General features: G+C 49.3%; 1 protein-coding gene across 3 annotated transcripts in view; it reads right to left on the bottom strand.

Moving 5' to 3' along the window:
* Positions 1–3,928: 3,928 nt before the first annotated feature.
* RNF24 (ring finger protein 24) overlaps positions 3,929–17,266 on the bottom strand; it is a 77,580-nt gene continuing 64,242 nt past the window's right edge. For all 3 annotated transcript variants that reach the window (XM_054029612.1, XM_054029611.1, XM_054029613.1), the window contains 2 exons: positions 15,112–15,191; positions 3,929–10,908 (listed from right to left, as the gene is read on the bottom strand). In XM_054029612.1, the coding sequence (XP_053885587.1) occupies positions 10,770–10,908; positions 15,112–15,191 (219 nt within the window). In that variant the 3' untranslated portion in view covers positions 3,929–10,769. The remainder of the gene's footprint in view (positions 10,909–15,111; positions 15,192–17,266) is intronic.

Genomic DNA, 17,266 nt, shown 5'->3' on the forward strand with positions numbered 1-17,266 from the left:
ATGGGGCTCAGATTACCCGAGGTGCTACTGTGATATAAGTAACTAATACTTTCAGTTATATTTGGGGTTTAATGTGGAGTGCAGTTCCTTTAAAACACACCCAGCTGCTTTTACAGCTTTCTCCAGATGTAGACATGGACCCCCAGTTCTATTCATTTCCCATTTCCTCTGCAGAGGCTCCAGGGTGGTATGTTATGCTGGGATGCAGCCAGTTCCCAAGGAGTGTGGCACAGCACCCATGGCCTCCATCCTAGCAAGGCGGGTGGGGAGTGGCACTGTCGCAGCCTGACACATCCCACCACTTGCTGCTGCTAAAGAGACTTTTGCTCCAGTCCCTCTCAGTGCCAAGCACCTTCACTGATACGGTGCATGAGCGATGAATCTGGGGTTTATGGCCCAGAATCATAAAATCCAACTGCCATGGATCTCATGTGAATAACATCTGCTCCCATCCCCCATCCTTACCTGCTGGGAGCTCTGCCTCTCCTCCTGGCTCGGACAGCAGCTGTGTGTTGTGACTTTGTCAGGAGATTTAAAAAGTTGCCCTCTGAAGTGGGGCCCTGTTGCCTTCAAAGGAGGCTCCCCCTGCATCTTCTCAGGGGCCCAAGTAAGATACAGAGGCTGCAAAAGGGCATTGCAGGGCCACACAGGCCTGGCTCTGTGTATCATCAGTGGGGAGTGGATAAGGTTAGGAAAGCCTGACGTTTCTTTGCACAAGCCTCAGGTGGCTGCCTGGGCTTCCCGATCCGTCAAGGAATGCAGTGCTGGTGAAAAGCATCAGCCCGCCCGTCTTGGAACCTGGAGGCGCCTGCCCACAAAGCAGGTACAGGCCAAGCAATGACAGCACACACCTCCCCCACTGGTGCCTGAGCGGGCCACTTTTAGGGGTAAAACAATAGGCCAGGTGCCATTGTGAGCTAGGGAAGAAGGTTCCAGAATTGGCACAGCTACCCCAGGCCCTTGCAAGCTGGGCTGAGGCCAGCAACGAAACCATATGAGGGAACCTGCTCAGGGAGAAAGGGCACCTTAGCTGTGGAACTCTCTGCTGCAGGGGAATGGGACATGTCTAGGTCCCATCTTGTTTAGATCACAATGCATAGACCACCTCACTAGAGAGGCACGGCAAGTCCTTCTTCCCTCCATTGGTATCTCCCAGAGATGGAAGCAGAGGATAGCTGTGCTAACAAGGCAGGGAGGGCCCGTAGCTCCTCTCCTCATGCCACTCACCACAGTGGTCACACACACAAACAGGGGCAGAATTTGCCAGCCTGCTTGTTAAGCAGCATCGCTCATCCTGAGGCGTTCACACTGGCTGCCTGGGGGTGTCCCACTGGAATTTAAAGGTGGTGGCTTTGATCTAGAAAGCCCTAAACGGCTTGGGAACTGCTAAGCCACAAGCCACCTCCCCCGCCTGCTCCAGGGGCAACGCAGCTGCAGTGGAGATGCTCCATGCAGTCCAAGGGGAGCTAGTGCAGAGAGCAGGGTGAGGTGTTGGTTCACGCAGAGCTGTGGGCTGCTGCAGTCTGCATCGAATACATGCTTTCTTTAAACCTGCCTCCCCAGGAGAATTGCCTCTGGCTCCCTAGAGTTAGAGTTAGTCTAATGCCCTGAAACAGGAGGGGTCAGGTCCCTTCCAATTGTGACAGTCATCATTAATAGCCTCCTCTAGAGACATGGTTGTAAAAGCCGGTAGCATTGAAGAACAAGCCAAGTTCCTGCTGGAGGGTTTTGGAGCCATCCTTGTAGAATTCTCTGTGGGCTAGTTCGGTTACTTTCTCTAGGATGGTTCAAAAAAGAAAAAAAGTTTCCTCTTTTCCCTTGCGTTCTCCAGCACCTCACCAGGGGGAGAGCCCAGAGGGCTGCTGCTGCTTCCCCCATGAAAGCAATTGGCAACACGGTGAAAGCGTCTGAGCAGAACCCTTCGCTAGGCAGCGACTGCATGTAGCTCTGGGGCCTGAATTCCTTCAGCGTCAAGAGCACCATGGAAAGTCCCTGGCAGACCAGAACTTCTCAGGGAAGCTCAGTAAGGAAACCCGCCCCGAACCAGCAGTGCCTCGTTTCTTATGGGGGAAGGGTTGTTTTTTCTGTTTTAGTAACAGGCTGCTCCAGATTCACTTAACTGCAGCCATCAGTCAAGAGAGCAATTAAGCAATAAAACTCTGCTTTCCACTCCCAGCTCCGGAGGGGATGGGGGAGAGTCAGAGCTGATCGCTCAGAGCCGGCCTGGAAGAATTCCAGTGGTGCGTGGTTTTGCCCCTGTGCTCTCCATGCGGAAGCAGCCCCCATCTATGGAGCTGGGGAGGCAATTCAGACTCCTTTGGGCTGGATGGGGGCAGCAGCAGAGTTCCAGTTGCTAGGGCAGCTGACACTTCCCCTGGAAGTCAAAGTTTCCTTTAGCGAAAGGGTTCCATTCTGCTCCCAGGAGACAATCTAGCATTGACTGGTTTTGGCATCGCCTACTCTCGATGATCCCCTTGCCCTAGTATCCCAGCTCCCGGAACACGAGGAAAGTACTTAGAACATGGCTTCTCAGCCTGAGGATTGTGAACCCCCCCCCCACTCCTCCCGGGGTTGCAAATGTGTGTCAGAGCATCACAATTGCTCCCACCTACCCATATGGTTAAAGGGAAGGGGGAATCCCCACTAGATCGAAGAGCCCAGGTATGGAAAAACCAAGAACCCTCCCCTGAAATGGAAACAGCTACCACTACCCTGGGGAAGGCAAGTCTCTGCTCCAGAGAGGGCAAATCTTTCAATGGTGACAATGTCACAGCTGCTGTTCCTCTATTGGGCATCAGAAACCCCCCAGGGAAACCTGTAGAACTGTCGACGATATAGAGCAGTCACAGTCTTAAGTAGCAATTTACTCATCTGGGAAGACCTTCCAAGCAACTTCTTCTGTAGAGACAGGGATCGAGTCTGAAGTCTAGCCAAAAGGCCCCCCAATGGAGCTGGGGAAGAATACACAGTAACCCCTGAATTCCTCACCTGAATTCTTTGTTGTGAATGATTGGCTCAGCTCTATCTAGCGAGGCAGGACATTGCATTTGGACAATGCAAGGTTGAATTGCCAATCCCAGGCTCTCCCAGGTTGATGGTGACTGGTTTCCTTTGGACAGGGAGTAGTTGCTAGCACAGAGGAAAGCTGAATAGTTTGAACTCTGGAAGTTTCTGCTGAATAATAGAACACTTTGTACAAGCCAGAAAAATGCTGGTCTGGCTGGCTTGGCTGATGCGTGATTTCTCATTCAGCTCGTGTGTGAGTTTTGCCTACAGTACACTGAGGGGACAGGGAGAAGTGGTTTGTTAATGCTAAGCGTAAGGCTGGATCAGTCTTGTAGGGAGGCAGCAGAACAAGCAGTTTATGTAGATAACTTTATGTAGTGGGATGCCAAGGCCAATCTCGGGCTAGACGTTAGTTAGGGCTTGATGTCCATTGGCCCTGAGCGCACACAGTTCCAAACTGAAGTGATCTGGAGCCATGGACACACTCTGACAATCCAGCCATAAAGCTTTAATATTCTGCTCAGGCTGTAGTGCAAGGGATGACAGGGCCCCAGTCACCTTAAGATGACCAGTTCTAATCGGACACGGGCGGTAGCACAGTACAGGGGACAGGGTGTTGGGGCTCTATTCTGTCCAACTCACTGTGGGACCTCAGGCAAGTCACTTTTCTGCATTTCCCCTTCATCTATCAGAGAGGGATAATGGTGCTTACTTGCTTTGAGATCTATGGGGGGAAAAGCCAGGAGGGGGCAAGTCTCTGCTGACTCAATCTCAGCATGGTGTCCTGGTCCGGACTGCCCCCAGCAGTAGGTACCGCAAAGGACTCAGCCAGGGTCACCCTGGGGGTGACATACATCAACCAGACAGGTGAACACGTGTGATTCGGTGAGATGGTGGCGGAAGTGACTCCAACACAGCACGATTTCCAAAATCCGCATTTATTTACATTTCAAGTCAAATCACATGCAAATTCTCTTTTCCTTAACAATAGTGTGATTAGCAAAAAAGATGCATTAGAATTTTAAAATAGCAATTAAATATACAAAAATATAGCTTACAAAAAAACAGCGAATGTTTTTAAAAATATTCTGCTGCAGAATTCTTAGTGTACAAACATGTCTATGAACCCATGGGCATAAACATCTCAGGAGTCACACAGTATTTACAGAGAAGGAGAAAACACCCGCCCCCCAACCCCTTGATGGTCTAATCACAAGAACTATCGCTAGCATTTGACTGGTCAGGTACTGATGCTATCAAAATACACAGACTAATTGGTAATGGGAAACTTTACCCCCATTCTAAAAGGATTGGAAAGAACAGTCTACTCTGCCATTAGAAAAGCCTGTACAATGTAATACTGAATGACCCCTTTCTTGCACCCCTTCAATAGGGAGAGTTGTAAATACTGAAGGAAAAAAGAGAAACCCCTAAGAAAGAGCAGGGTTCAGGTAATATCCTGCCCCTTCCATTTACATCCAAAGTCAGCTAGAGACTGATCAATATATAGTTCTCTCCACGACATGGAGTTGGATTCTGATCTCACGCTGGTATAAATCCACTGGTGGTCATGGAGTGACTCCAGATTTACACTGGGGTGAGAGATCAGACAGGTCAGCCATCCACTGGGGTCACCAAAAACAAGCCAGGGGGAAAGTGAGCCTTCACCAACCATGTAAAGAGTTTTAGGAAGACACAGAGCTATGCCCTGCAGCTCCATTTCCTCATCAAGACAATGAAATCCGATCAAGCTTCAGAATCCACCACCACTACAATGCTCTGGACCAATGGGTCAGTGCAACCTGGTTTATGGCAACTAATTAACACTCGGGCCTTTTGCTTTGAAATATACACAAGAGAGTTTTCAAATGTTGACTACAAGTTGCTTAATTTTCTCCAATAAAGGCAAATAGTCAACTTTTGAAGGAAACCCAAGACATAGGCACATGGTAGAGTCTATACTTCCAAATATCTTCTTTGCCACAAGGTGTGGCTTTTACAGTGAACAGAGTATGTTTTGTATCACAACATGAATTGGCACCAAGAACTGGCCATTCACAGAGATCCTGTCGATTCCACTACTGGGAATGGAGATTTGCATCAATAATGCAGTTGGGAGAGAAACAGCAAGCGAGTAGGGATTATCCATGAGCAACTTGTCCTAGTTCAGCTATAAGAAACCAACCATGCATTGATTGCAAGTAGCCTGCTAAAATTAGTGGCCTATTCTCGCATAGATACCCTGTTTCCCCGAAAATAAGACATCCTCCGAAAATAAGGCCTACTTACAGTTTTGCCTCTCGTTGTAATATAAGGCATCCCCCCGATAATAAGACCTCCCCGATAATAAGGCATCCACCGATAATAAGGCATTTTTCATTTCTGAAAAATAAGACCTAGCGCATCTTTGGGAGCAAAAATTAATATAAGACACTGTCTTATTTTCGGGGAAACAGGGTATGTACACCTGCACCTCCCATTAACTGGTGGGAGTTATGGGTACATACTAGAGGAGAGAATACTGGTTAGAAGGTCTGTATACGAAGGGACCAATCAAAGGAGATACAATTGCATTTGCCATGAGCAAATCTACTTTCATCCACGGGCTGAGCTCGAGAGGTGCCAATCTCACAAATCCCATTGAAGTGAATGGGAGTTGTGGGTAGGTGGCCTGACAAACAAATATTTTTGACTAATGAGATTGGGAGAGGGAATCTTACCAGACAGGAATGTGGTTCCTGTGAATATTTTAGCCTAATTCCATCCACAAGCCTGGGTCACTGTCTCGAAGTGCTGAGTTTGCAGGGATCTGTGCCACCTTTGGGGCTAACCATCCAAATATTCTGGTCACCAGCTAATGTGAAACAAACCACAAATCTGCTCAAGACCCTGAGTGCTATTCTGCAGAATCTAGTGCTGGGAAATGGAGAGAGGACAACACGTTCATATGCTCTGGGATGTGGATACAACAACCCCCCCATACATTTGGGGCAGGTACTTCTGACGTTTAAGACATTTAATGGCTCCCTTGAGGTAGTCAATTGCTCTAGAGATACCAGACAGATACTATACACAAGGTGGTGTTGTACCGGTTACAGAGACTACAGTGTGGAACTGGCAAACTACCTTAATAACATCCCTCAGCCAGGTGAACCCGAGTACGGTGGAGATGGCTCTAAAACTGACAGCAACAGGAGAAAGATGGCGTCTCACTGCAACAGCCCTTTAAAAAAAGATACACCTCACTCCACTGGCTCATTGACTGCGTGGATGTGACTGGGAGCTGAATATTCGGGTAAAGCCGCATGGAATAACGCCGCAGCCACACTGTATGTACTCGTTCAATCAAACACTGAAGGATGTAGCACACCAGGCAAGTGCAGGGAATTCCTCTGGCCAATTGAGAGGACATTTCAAGTGGCACCAACTTCAGACCAGCTTCTGCAAGAGGGTTTTAACTCTCCCCTCCCCCGGGTTTTATATTTGCCGTGCTGCCATTATTCTATGTATTTGTATGGTTACCGGCCCCTACAGGATTTGGGGTCCAATCAGAGCATGGCTTCAAATTTGCTTGTAACTTGATAGGGAACCAGAAAAGTTAAGTTTTGTTTCAGAGAATTTAGTGAAACTAAATGAACTAATTATAGATTGAAACTCTCCAGACTGAAGATCTATGCCCAGAACAGACAGCGATCCTGCAAACAGCATCATAGTCACCTCCCTGTGCCTTTGTCCCTGCTTTGAAGAGACACCCCTAGGAATGAGAAGGAAGACGTGTCCATGGCCCATTTCTCAGCCTTGCTACTCTAATTCCCAATAAGGGTACCAAATGAGATGAAGTGTCTGGGAATGGAGAGACCAGATGCTAACAAAGGGAATGAGACTCCCAACTCGCAGATCACTCAACCGCCCTCACATGGCCATGACTTTCAGACACTGGTGACCTAGGCTAGATTCCTACCCAGACATGAAGCTTTTTGCGCTGCCTTATTACTAAGTGAGCAATCAGAAAAAATCCTTAATGCTGATCCTGCAAACTGTCCTTGCACAGACCTCAGTGATTTCTGGAGCAGCTCTGAGCACTGAGAACCTGGAAGGATCAGGAGCTGTGTGAGGAAGCTCTACAGAATTCACACTAAATTCTAATCCAGCCACAGGAATGGAGACACACAGATTCCAGAGTAGCACCGCGCTCCACTCCTCCAGGAGTCGTATGCTGTTAGAGACCGGCCTACGAGCCACTTTCATTTACTATGAAGTGGAGACCAAAAGCCACCACTTTCTTAGTGAGCATCCTCAGTGGCCTAGATGTTCAGGGAAGGAATTCACAGATTTTCCTCAAGCAGAGGCACCTAGGAAGCCGTGCAGCCAGGCTGGTTGCTTTTCCAGGGCACAAGAATGCAGGGACCACACATATTTATCCTCAATGAGATACAGCACTGTAGCCTGTGGTATTCATCACAGAAATAAAATGCAAACGTTATCAGCACAGCCAGGAGACAGCAGGGAAGACACTAAGCCAGCCCTGTCAATTTATATTCATAGTTCAAATCCAAATCTTTGTTCCATTCAGAATACAATCTAAGGCTACATCTACACTATGGTGGGAGGGGGGGGTCGATTTAAGATACGCAAATTCAGCTACGCGAATAGCGTAGCTGAATTCGACGTATCGCAGCCGACTTACCCCGCTGTAGGGACAGCGGCAAAATCGACCTCTGCGGCTTCCCGTTGACGGCGCTTACTCCCACCTCCGCTGGTGGAGTAAGAGCGTCGATTTGGGGACGCGATAAATCGATCCCCGAGAGGTCGATTTCTACCCACCGATTCAGGCGGGTAGTGTAGACCCAGCCTTAGATACCTAATTGCCTAGGTAAAAGTCTCAAACATCATGCTCAGGACGCAGATTCTTCTGAATAACTTAAAAAATGTCTGTGGCAAAAAAATTAAAAGTACATAGAAAGGATAAATGGTGGTGGGCGGGATCAGGAAGGGGGCACATATCACAGGACAGACAATATGGATCAGATCCTGCTCCTAGTGAAGCCTCTGGCAAAAATTCCCCATTGACTTCAGTGGCAGCAGGAGGTTTTTTTTGTTCAAGTCTGACCTAAATTATTGTGTAGGCACATTAGAAATGCATATATTAGGCTATATCAGAGAGACACGTCGTCAACCCTCTTTGCTGACATCCATCTATAGGCCAGCGTGCCCTGCCTGGCTGGGCCAGAGACAGAAACTCGACAGGCTGAGGCATGGTGGGATGGTCGGTTTCATCCGCAAGAGCTGGTGGTAGTGTGGTACTGTACCGTAGCTCTGTAAAGAGAACAAAGGTCAAAGGCACCTAACGTTGCTTTAATCAATACTGTCGACCGCTACCAGCTTGGTGCTGATCGATGAAAGGGAAATAATGGCATTTGGGCCTTTTCTATTCTGGTTAAATGGGTAATTTGAAGTTCACGGTGGACAAAGTGGCTAATGGTAGATGTTTGCAACTCACCCTTCTTCCCCCTGGTCGTTTCAAAGCTCCTTTGTAAAACTGTTCAGTCATTCACAGCTCATGCAAATACCTGTGAGCAGGCAAATAAGCAGCTAGCCACAGATGCGTGGCAGGGTTCACATTCATAAACAAGTACGTCTGCCTTCCCCTCCCATCCCAACACAGTCTGCAAACAACATGCAGGCTGCAACAGTCAAAGTCAGCGCAGAAGGCGCTCAGAATAAGTGAATCTTCCCCCTCTGATGCCCCCTATCCTGATGCCACCGAGGTTAAGGAGAGTTTTTCCATTGAGATCAATGGCAGCAGGATTTGGCCCTTATAAAGCAATGTTTAGAAGACAAAAGGACTCCTGGTGGAACATGAGATGTATACTGGATTGGATGGGACAGCAAAGGGAACAGATCAGGGGATATCAGGCTCCTGGAACATTGTTAAAGAACCAGAAAATCTGCCTTGAATGGGAGTAGCTGTGAGGCTCTCGTGGGACTGCATTACAGCAGATGCTAAGCACACAGGTGCGTACCTAGGAGGAGAAAGGGCTGGCAAGCCAATGCAGTAAGCAATATGCACATTTACGTTATTTTAGACAATGGCTAGCTATGTACATTTAAGGAGAATTTCCCTCTGGTCCACCTGCATCTGGGCTGTTTATTATTGGTCTAATTCAGGAATCTCAGGAGTGTCAGTACTTTCGAATCACTCAAAGTGGAGCTAGAAATCAGAAATCTACCCTGCTTAAATACAGTTCAGCCAAACACCAAGAGTACTCCTCAACCCCAAGAGACGTACGTACACAAACAGACCTTATGCCCCACGGCTTATCCCGATACACATCCATTTCAAGTGGGCCCCAGCACTCAAAAGGGTGACTTGAATAACTCTGCCCCCAGCAGAATGACATGGGTAGATCTATGGTACCTTTCTCTAATGCAGAGCCGAGAGAAAGAAACAAGATAGTCAAGGTTTATCATTGGCTCTGAAGTAAGAGGCAGCAGCTCTGCTGAATGCAGTGGACTTGAGCCTGTCTGCGCCAAGATTAAGTCAGCCCTTTGCGATTGTGATTGTGCAGACGGGAGAGCGTGTGAGAGAGTGAGGCTGTGTACGGCAACCAAGCTTCACCAACTACATGAGAAGGGAAGGGATGTGTGCAAGCGCTGGGCCTTGGACTCAGACTTTTTAAAGGGGCTTTCCTATTGCAGAGGAAAATACAGACGTGTGTGGCTGCTGCGTCGTTTGCAGTAAGTGCCTGTGTCAGACGCCAGCTTAATGCCAGCACTTGGTAGGAAAATCATCCCATCACATTCCAGAACACTCGGGGGGCAACGGCTGTTCTCAAGAGCAGATCCAACCTCACTGCTCCTTTGGGGTCACGTAAGGGTCGATTTTCAGAGATGAAGACTGGGGAGCTGTGGGTGCTCAGTACCTCCGAAACAATCAGGCCACATGTGCACATTAGAATGACCCAGTTCCCTTACTGGACAGATGCAGCCCAATACTTGCAAACCTTCCCCTGGAACTACTTCAGCGCAGAGTGCTTATGCGCTTGCACTGTCTTAGAGGCTGTTGGCAGACTGGTCATGGTGCTGTCCACGCTAACAGGACATTGTCAAAATTTAAACCTCTGAGTAACCCCACAACTTCAGGAAAATCTCTGTAAAGGAACAATGTAAAACCCTTGCTCATTTCTCCAGCCACTAGCCATTCAGCGCGAGGTAACTGCTGGCTGGGTTTGGCCTTATGGAGACAGTTTTTAAAGGGGGTGTGAAGGTTGGTTTTGTTTTTTTGAGATGGGAAGATGTCCACTGGCTGCATAGGATCTACCATTCAAGGTACCCAGGGGCCAGTGTCTTGAAAGACTTTGTTTCGTAAGTTCTCTTCTCTTATTATACTTGTAACATTATCCCTCCTCCTCAGCACACCATACAGTCAACTAGCCAGAAACAGGTACCAGGCCTACACATGTAATACCGTCGACAGGGTCCGTCATAAAGTGCTCTCAAAAACCCAAACACATAGGCTTGTTGTTGCCTTTTGTCTTCTTGTTGCGCTGGTGGCATATTGCTTTGGTTGTTCTGAAGTCCAAGCATCTGGCCCCGTCCCCTAAAGTGCATCGTGGGAGCTCTTCATGAGACAAAGGGAATCCTGGTAGATGCACCAAGGCTGTAAGCAACAGATTCAGAGATCTGCAATTCTCTGCCTAAGCCCATCGTTTTCATCCTTGCGATATTTTTTGTGATGGAAGTGTCCTTTGCTTGGGGAGAAGCTATACAATGTTCTCTGCCCCAGGCAGGGGTCCCTGGGGAGGCCCATGGTCCTGCTTACTATGGAGTTGTGCCAGTTGTAGGACAGGCATGTTGCAGAGTGGACACACTTTTCGCACCTCCAACCACTTAATGAGGCACCTGGGAACGAAGAAGAGAGAACAGAGTTAATTCACACTGAACCCGATTACCACCACTGAACACTTTGTACACTTCTATGGCCCCGCTCATCTGAGAGCCTCGTCTCACTTGCCAAACATTAATTCTCTCAGCCTTTTGGAGGTAGAAATCATTACCTCCATGTTGAAACTGCGGAAACAGAGCGAAGTTAAATGACTTACTCAAGTTCATGTAGAGAGTCAGTGACAAAGGTGGAATCAAGCCCCAGACTCCTGGCTTCCACACTCACCTGCCATTTTCATCCAATTAGGCACATTTCTACCTCCAGAGTTTTAGTTCATAGAATCACAGAATATCAGGGTTGGAAGGGCCCTCAGGAGGTCATCTAGTCCAACCCCCTGCTCAAAGCAGGACCAATCCCCAGACAGATTTTTGTCCCAGATCCCTAAGTGGCCCCCTCAAGGATTGAACTCACAACTCTGGGTTTAGCAGGCCAATGCTCAAACCACTGAAAGTCCCGCTTTGCATTCACACGTAGAAAGTCAATTTTATACAGTGAACAGGCATTTTTAAAGCAGGAAAATCGCTATGCCAGCTCTACACTGGAACTTAGAGATAATCTCACCCCAAGAATTTTAAAATTCCTCACCCCCCTCTTATGCAAATAAAAAAACTGCACTTAAATGTGCCTGATTCTGCTGAACTGGGATGACTGTTAGAACACCATTATGCACTTCTGTGGTAACTCTCACTTCTGCAATGCTGTTTTCTTTTAAAGAGCAAGCGCCATCCAAGCAAACCCACATCCTGACAAAAGCCCCCAAACGGTCAGACCTGGCATCCTCAACTCAAGCTCTTGCCTTCTGCCGACCCCCAACACAGATCCGAGCTCTTCAGTGGGTGCCTTGCACATAGCAGGCTTGCAGAATTAGGCCCAGAGTGTTGCTGTGTTAGCACAACTCTGCTGGTAGCAATCCCATCTCAGAGCAAAGTATCTGGCAGATTTGGACCCTGTCCCAGGACTTGGGCTCATACCAGAACTGCAGCATGGGAAGTACTACATCCCGGATGTCAATTCTGCCCATCTTTGGCAGGTCGACAGGTGGAAGGTAAAGAACCAATGGCATTTTCCAAAGGGAGGAGGGGATACTCCAGCTTCTTTACCAGTATTCCCTCTCCCAGGGAAACAGGCTCTAGCCCCCCAAGACTGCATTTGAGCTACTGCTAGGTCACAAAGCTCTGCTCCTGCAGGGTGCAAAGCAACCTCAACTCCCACTGAAGCAGGATTCAGTCCTAAACTACCAGTGTCTGGCTTTTTTCCTTCAGAAAGCTTGGGGGCATGCCTTGCGCACAGGAGAGATTGACGATTACTGATCTAGCTCCAGAAGCTCACGCAGCTCTGCCCAATAGAGCGTGCTGCATCGCTGTACGGAGCGGGTGGAACACTATGATCTGAAGGCACGAACAGGTGCAATGCAGAACACCACAGACATGCACAGAGAGTACACAGAGGCCATGACAGCTAGAATGATTCATGGATCTGCAGATTTTTGAGGGAGTAAAGTCACAAAACCTAGGTCCATGTCCAGATCTGGGTCACTGAAAAACCACCTTTGCATGAGTGGGAAAGCAGTTTTCCACTGTCTGTTTAGGTTACATGCTTTGGGGGAGAGGGAAATTATGTATTCATACCACGGGAAGAGACAGCACTGCGTTAGAGCAAATCTGAGGCTGTGTCTACACTGCACGCCTTACCGCTGTAAGGTACGCAGTATAGCTGCCCTGTCGGCAGGAGAGAGCTCTCCTGCCAACAAAATAAAACCACCTCCACCAAGGGGCATTAACTTGGTTGGTGCGAGAGCGTCTCCTGCCGACCAAGATCTGTCCACACCGGCGTTTTTCCTCTGTAAAACTTTTGTTGGTCGGGGTGTGTTTTTTTCACACTCCTGACCAACAAAAGTTTTACCAATGAAAGTTCAGTGTAGACATGGTTATGTAAGGGAACTGTTAGACTAACAATTAGAGTCACCTGGTAGACAGCATGCTGGGGGAAGGGGGTGGGGATTGCGTGAGTTTTTAGTGTGCGTTAGCTCAACCAAAATCCTGTTGCAGGGTGTGAAGTTCAGAACTAAACTGGAAAGTTCCAGCCCAACAGCACTCGAGTGCCTGCTGGCCTCTCTCCAGCCAGGGCAGAGGGAGAGGTGACTGCAGTGGGATTTGGAGGCCAGCCATGGCCCCTCCCTCTCCCACACTGTACGCTATACAAGAACGATACATAGCCTACCAATTAACAGAACAACAGCATTCCAGGACAAGTGTTTACTTCCTTTCTAACCTTACTGCCAGGACCTCAGTGCAAGTCTTCAGCCGTTGCCACCCCGATCACTGTAAGCCTCCTTCTCCCTGGCCTCCCTGCATTCCACTCTCTCCACTCCAGCCTGTCAGACAGGTTACTGGCAAGATTATCTTCCTTTCAGGCCAGTCTGATCACATCTCCCCTGCCACTCAAGTCCCTTCACTGCCTTCCCTCTCTTTACACATCCAGTTCCAGCTATTAATTCATCAGCTTCTGCATGCCTCTATTCTCACCTCCATCTCCTCAGGCAGCCCTTGCTACCCCTCACCCGAGCTTAGGGTGACCAGACGTCCCGATTTTTGCTTCTTTGTCCCACGTCCCGACCGATGTTTGGTCGGGACACTGGACAAAAAAGAAATGTTGCGCTCCGCCCTGGCTCCGCCCCCCCTTCCCCCATTGGCTCCCTCCCCAAATCCCCACCCAGGCCCCGCCTCTTCCCCAACCACGCAGCATTCCTCCTCCCTCCCAGGCTTGCAGCATGGCGGCGCAAGCCTGGGAGGGAGGGAGGGAGGGGGTGGCAGCGGTGCCTGGATCCTGGAGCTGGTGAGTCAGCTCCGGCACCTGGGCACCCGGCGGGCAAAGGGGGGCTGGCAAGGGAGGGAGATGGGGGGGCTCAGCTTTGAGCCTCCCGCCATGACAGAGGGCTACTGCCCGGGCCGCTGCACCTGGGGCCGGGAGCACAGCCTGGAGGCTGCTCCAGCCCTGCAGCCCGCGGGGTAGCGCGGTGGGTCCAGGCAGGGGCAGCGTGGAGCGGGCAGGGGCCGGTTGGGTGGCGTGGGCCAAATCCCTGCTGCTGCCAGGGAGCCCTGCGCCTCTCCCTCCTGCTCGCGGCTGTGGCTCCTTCCCGGCGGGACGCGCCCCCCCGGCCTGCCCCGGCCACATGCGGCGCGCGTCCAGCTGCTCCTTCCCGGCGGGAGGGAGAATAGGCGCAGGGGACGCGCGCCGCATGTGGCTGGGGCGGAGGGAGGCGCGTCCCGCCGGGAAGGAGCTGCAGCCGCGAGTGGGCGGGAGAGGCATGGGGCTCCCTGGCAACAGTGGGGATTCGGTCCCTGCCGCCCACCCGGCTCCTGCCCGCTCCGCGCTGCCCCCGCCCGGATCCACCGCGTGCCGCATATGCCTGTGGCGGGCCGGGAGGCTCTGCGGGGAGGGCAGCGCGCGGGGCCGGGGCCTGCTAATGCCCCCGGCCCCTTTTAAAAGCCTTTTCCCCCCCCCCCCCCCCGTCCCGATATTTTGGACTGCTGATCTGGTCACCCTACCCGAGCTTATCTTGAATCCACCCACTCCACACGTCCTGCTCCCCATACGTTTTGAGAAGCCTTGTATATCCTTTGCCAAGTACCCTTGCTCCCTTCCAAACTCTCCAGGAAGGTTTGCCTGTCCCAACCAGGCAAGCCAGTCCCACTCTGCGTTTCCTGCTCTGTTTTGAGCATTTCACGTTGCAGTGAGCTGTGCTTTTAGAATGAAGGCCCGCCCTGGGCAGGTTTAACTAGGCAACACAGCACACAGCCGCATACACACCACCTAGAACCCTCGACTTCTAATGCGAATGAACGTGTGACAAAACAAGTCTCTCCATGAAAGGCAAGGCTCGTGTGCAGACTTTAACCACCAACTTTCAAGGCAACTGTGACTCGATTTCCAAAGCTTCAGTAAACATGGCTCAACTTAATACAGTAAATGAGGACTTATTAAAGAGGAGTAGCATTTGTTAATCCTTTAGAACACAGCACAGGCAGATGTATACAATATAAGCCTTTGTAATTCAGAGGCCATCAACTACGTAGTGCTGCCAGTGTTTCCAAGAGACATGCAAGGCTTTTGTAAACATAACTTTGGTCTTTGTGTACTGAGGGTAGCTCAGCACTTACTTTCTGTGGAAGGCATGTTTACATGGACAGATTCCCAGCTCGTCTTTGGGCTTGAATTCCTCCAAACAAACGGCACAGATCTGAAAGGTGAGAAAGCAGAGAGACAATGGAATCAGTTGATGGAAAACTTTCTGAATACATACTCTGTAGGTAAGGTTAAGTCAATGGAAACATTCCCCAAGGAATCTCTGCACCAAACTGCTCTCTTGACTAACATGAGAGTTTTATAGATCTCGGTTTCATCTTGTTTCATCAGGGATGAAAATTTGTCAAATGGTCTCACTACGACTCTGCGTTGGGACAGAACACACTTCAGTGAAAACGGGTTACGTTATTCACTTGTGATCCTAACAAAAATATTGTAGGGGAAAAACATCCAGAGGCCAAAGATACAGGCCTGGTTTACACTACACAGTTAGGTCAACATAAGCTGCCTTGCATCGACCTACCTTTGGAAGCGTCTTCACTTAAATTTGGCTCCCGCTGACATAAGTGCCTCCTCTCCACGCCGATTTAGTAACACCATCTCCCTGAGTGGCGTAGAGTCACCCTACATGTAATTCGGTCAATGCAATGCCAGTATAGATACTGCATAGCTTACGTTGACTGTTAAGGGCCTTCAGGAGCCATCCCGCCATGTCCCACACTGACAATACAATCGATACAAGTGCTCCTGGGGAGGACGTGCACCACCCACACAAGGAGCCACAGGTGTGTACACACAAGTGATTTAGTAACTGCAGTGGCTGTATGCCGACATAAATTCGGTCGACAGAATTTTGTTGTGTAGACATGGCCACAGTGAACCTGCAGTCTTGACATTGGACACAACTCTGACATCACTGCCTTTCTGACGGGCTAAGCTTCCCTCTCAATGTTTTTCTTCTAGCATAGGCAAATCCAGAGAGAGTGTAAGAGAAATGCAAGTGCTCTGCGCCGGGCAGAACCTGTTCTGTGAGGCTTCTGCTGAGTAACCGTGCACAGACAAATCTGAGTTTGGAACAGTCACATGTGTCAGGGTTGGGAGAGTTTAAGTGATAAGTAACCAAGGGCCTCAGTTCGTTAATCTGACATGTTAATCCAAATCAAAGAGTTTAACATTCTCTGCATTTAATACAAATGACTGGGCTCTAATCACCCCAACACAACTTATCGCCTTTTATCGCGGGGAATGGTCAGACAGACGCTCAGTCGATACAGACTACCCGAGAGCCCTCTCCCCACCTTGTGACATGCTCTTGGTTTAAAAAAAAAAAAAAATTCTTAGCGTGTAAAACTCACTCCCACACAACTGTCACTAGCTCTTTATTGAAACGCTTGGCTTAACTGTCAATAGCAGCCACACCTCTCTGGCAATAGGCTCCTAGATCCAGCCAACTTTCCACTGTTGACCACTGGGCTATTTCAAGAGAGCTAATCAGTAAGCATAGTAGAATATGCGCTTGCAGAAAGGCACCAAGGATACTCAGTGATCTATGGAAATGATGCCAGCGAAGCAGAAGCACTCAGGCGATTGTTAATGCTCCATTTGACTTTCAAAAGTGAACAACTAAAGATTATGCACACAAGAAACAGAGACTTCTTTCCTACTCACTATGGCAACCCTGTAAATGACATGTTGTCCAGCACTAATATCCTATTTATAAAATCCACGATGTCCTTCACATTGGCCAAACCACTACGGGGTGCTGAGAGCCATTGAACCAAACTGTAAGCCCTGTATATAATGGAAACCACTTCAAGCCAGGGGCTACAACAGCACCCCTAGTACCAGCACCTATGTACCACTACGCCCACTGGATTGCTGGTAAAAAAATTAGGTGGGGAGATATTTGTAGCTGAATTTACAGGTCAAATCGCCTGCCTCATATCTGACCTAGCAAGGCCTTGGCTGTACAAGATACCTAGAGAACCCTTCCAAATCACCTTAATCCTGGTCCGTAAGGACGCCTGCTATTCCAGCTCTTCAGCCTCTCTTATTTCAAGACTACTGCGTGGGCGCTTTTCATGGTGTGGATAGCTCTTTGTTCAGAATCAAGTTCCCATCTGCACTGTGGAAGCTACTCTTTTTTGGGGGTGGGTGGGAAGGGCTTAATATAATACAGGATTTAGTCACGTAGTATGGACAGGCCTGACCCGGGTTTCAACAGTCGAC

Source organism: Malaclemys terrapin, chromosome 5, assembly GCF_027887155.1.
Source record: "Malaclemys terrapin pileata isolate rMalTer1 chromosome 5, rMalTer1.hap1, whole genome shotgun sequence".
In the NCBI taxonomy this organism is placed as follows: Eukaryota; Metazoa; Chordata; order Testudines; family Emydidae; genus Malaclemys; species Malaclemys terrapin.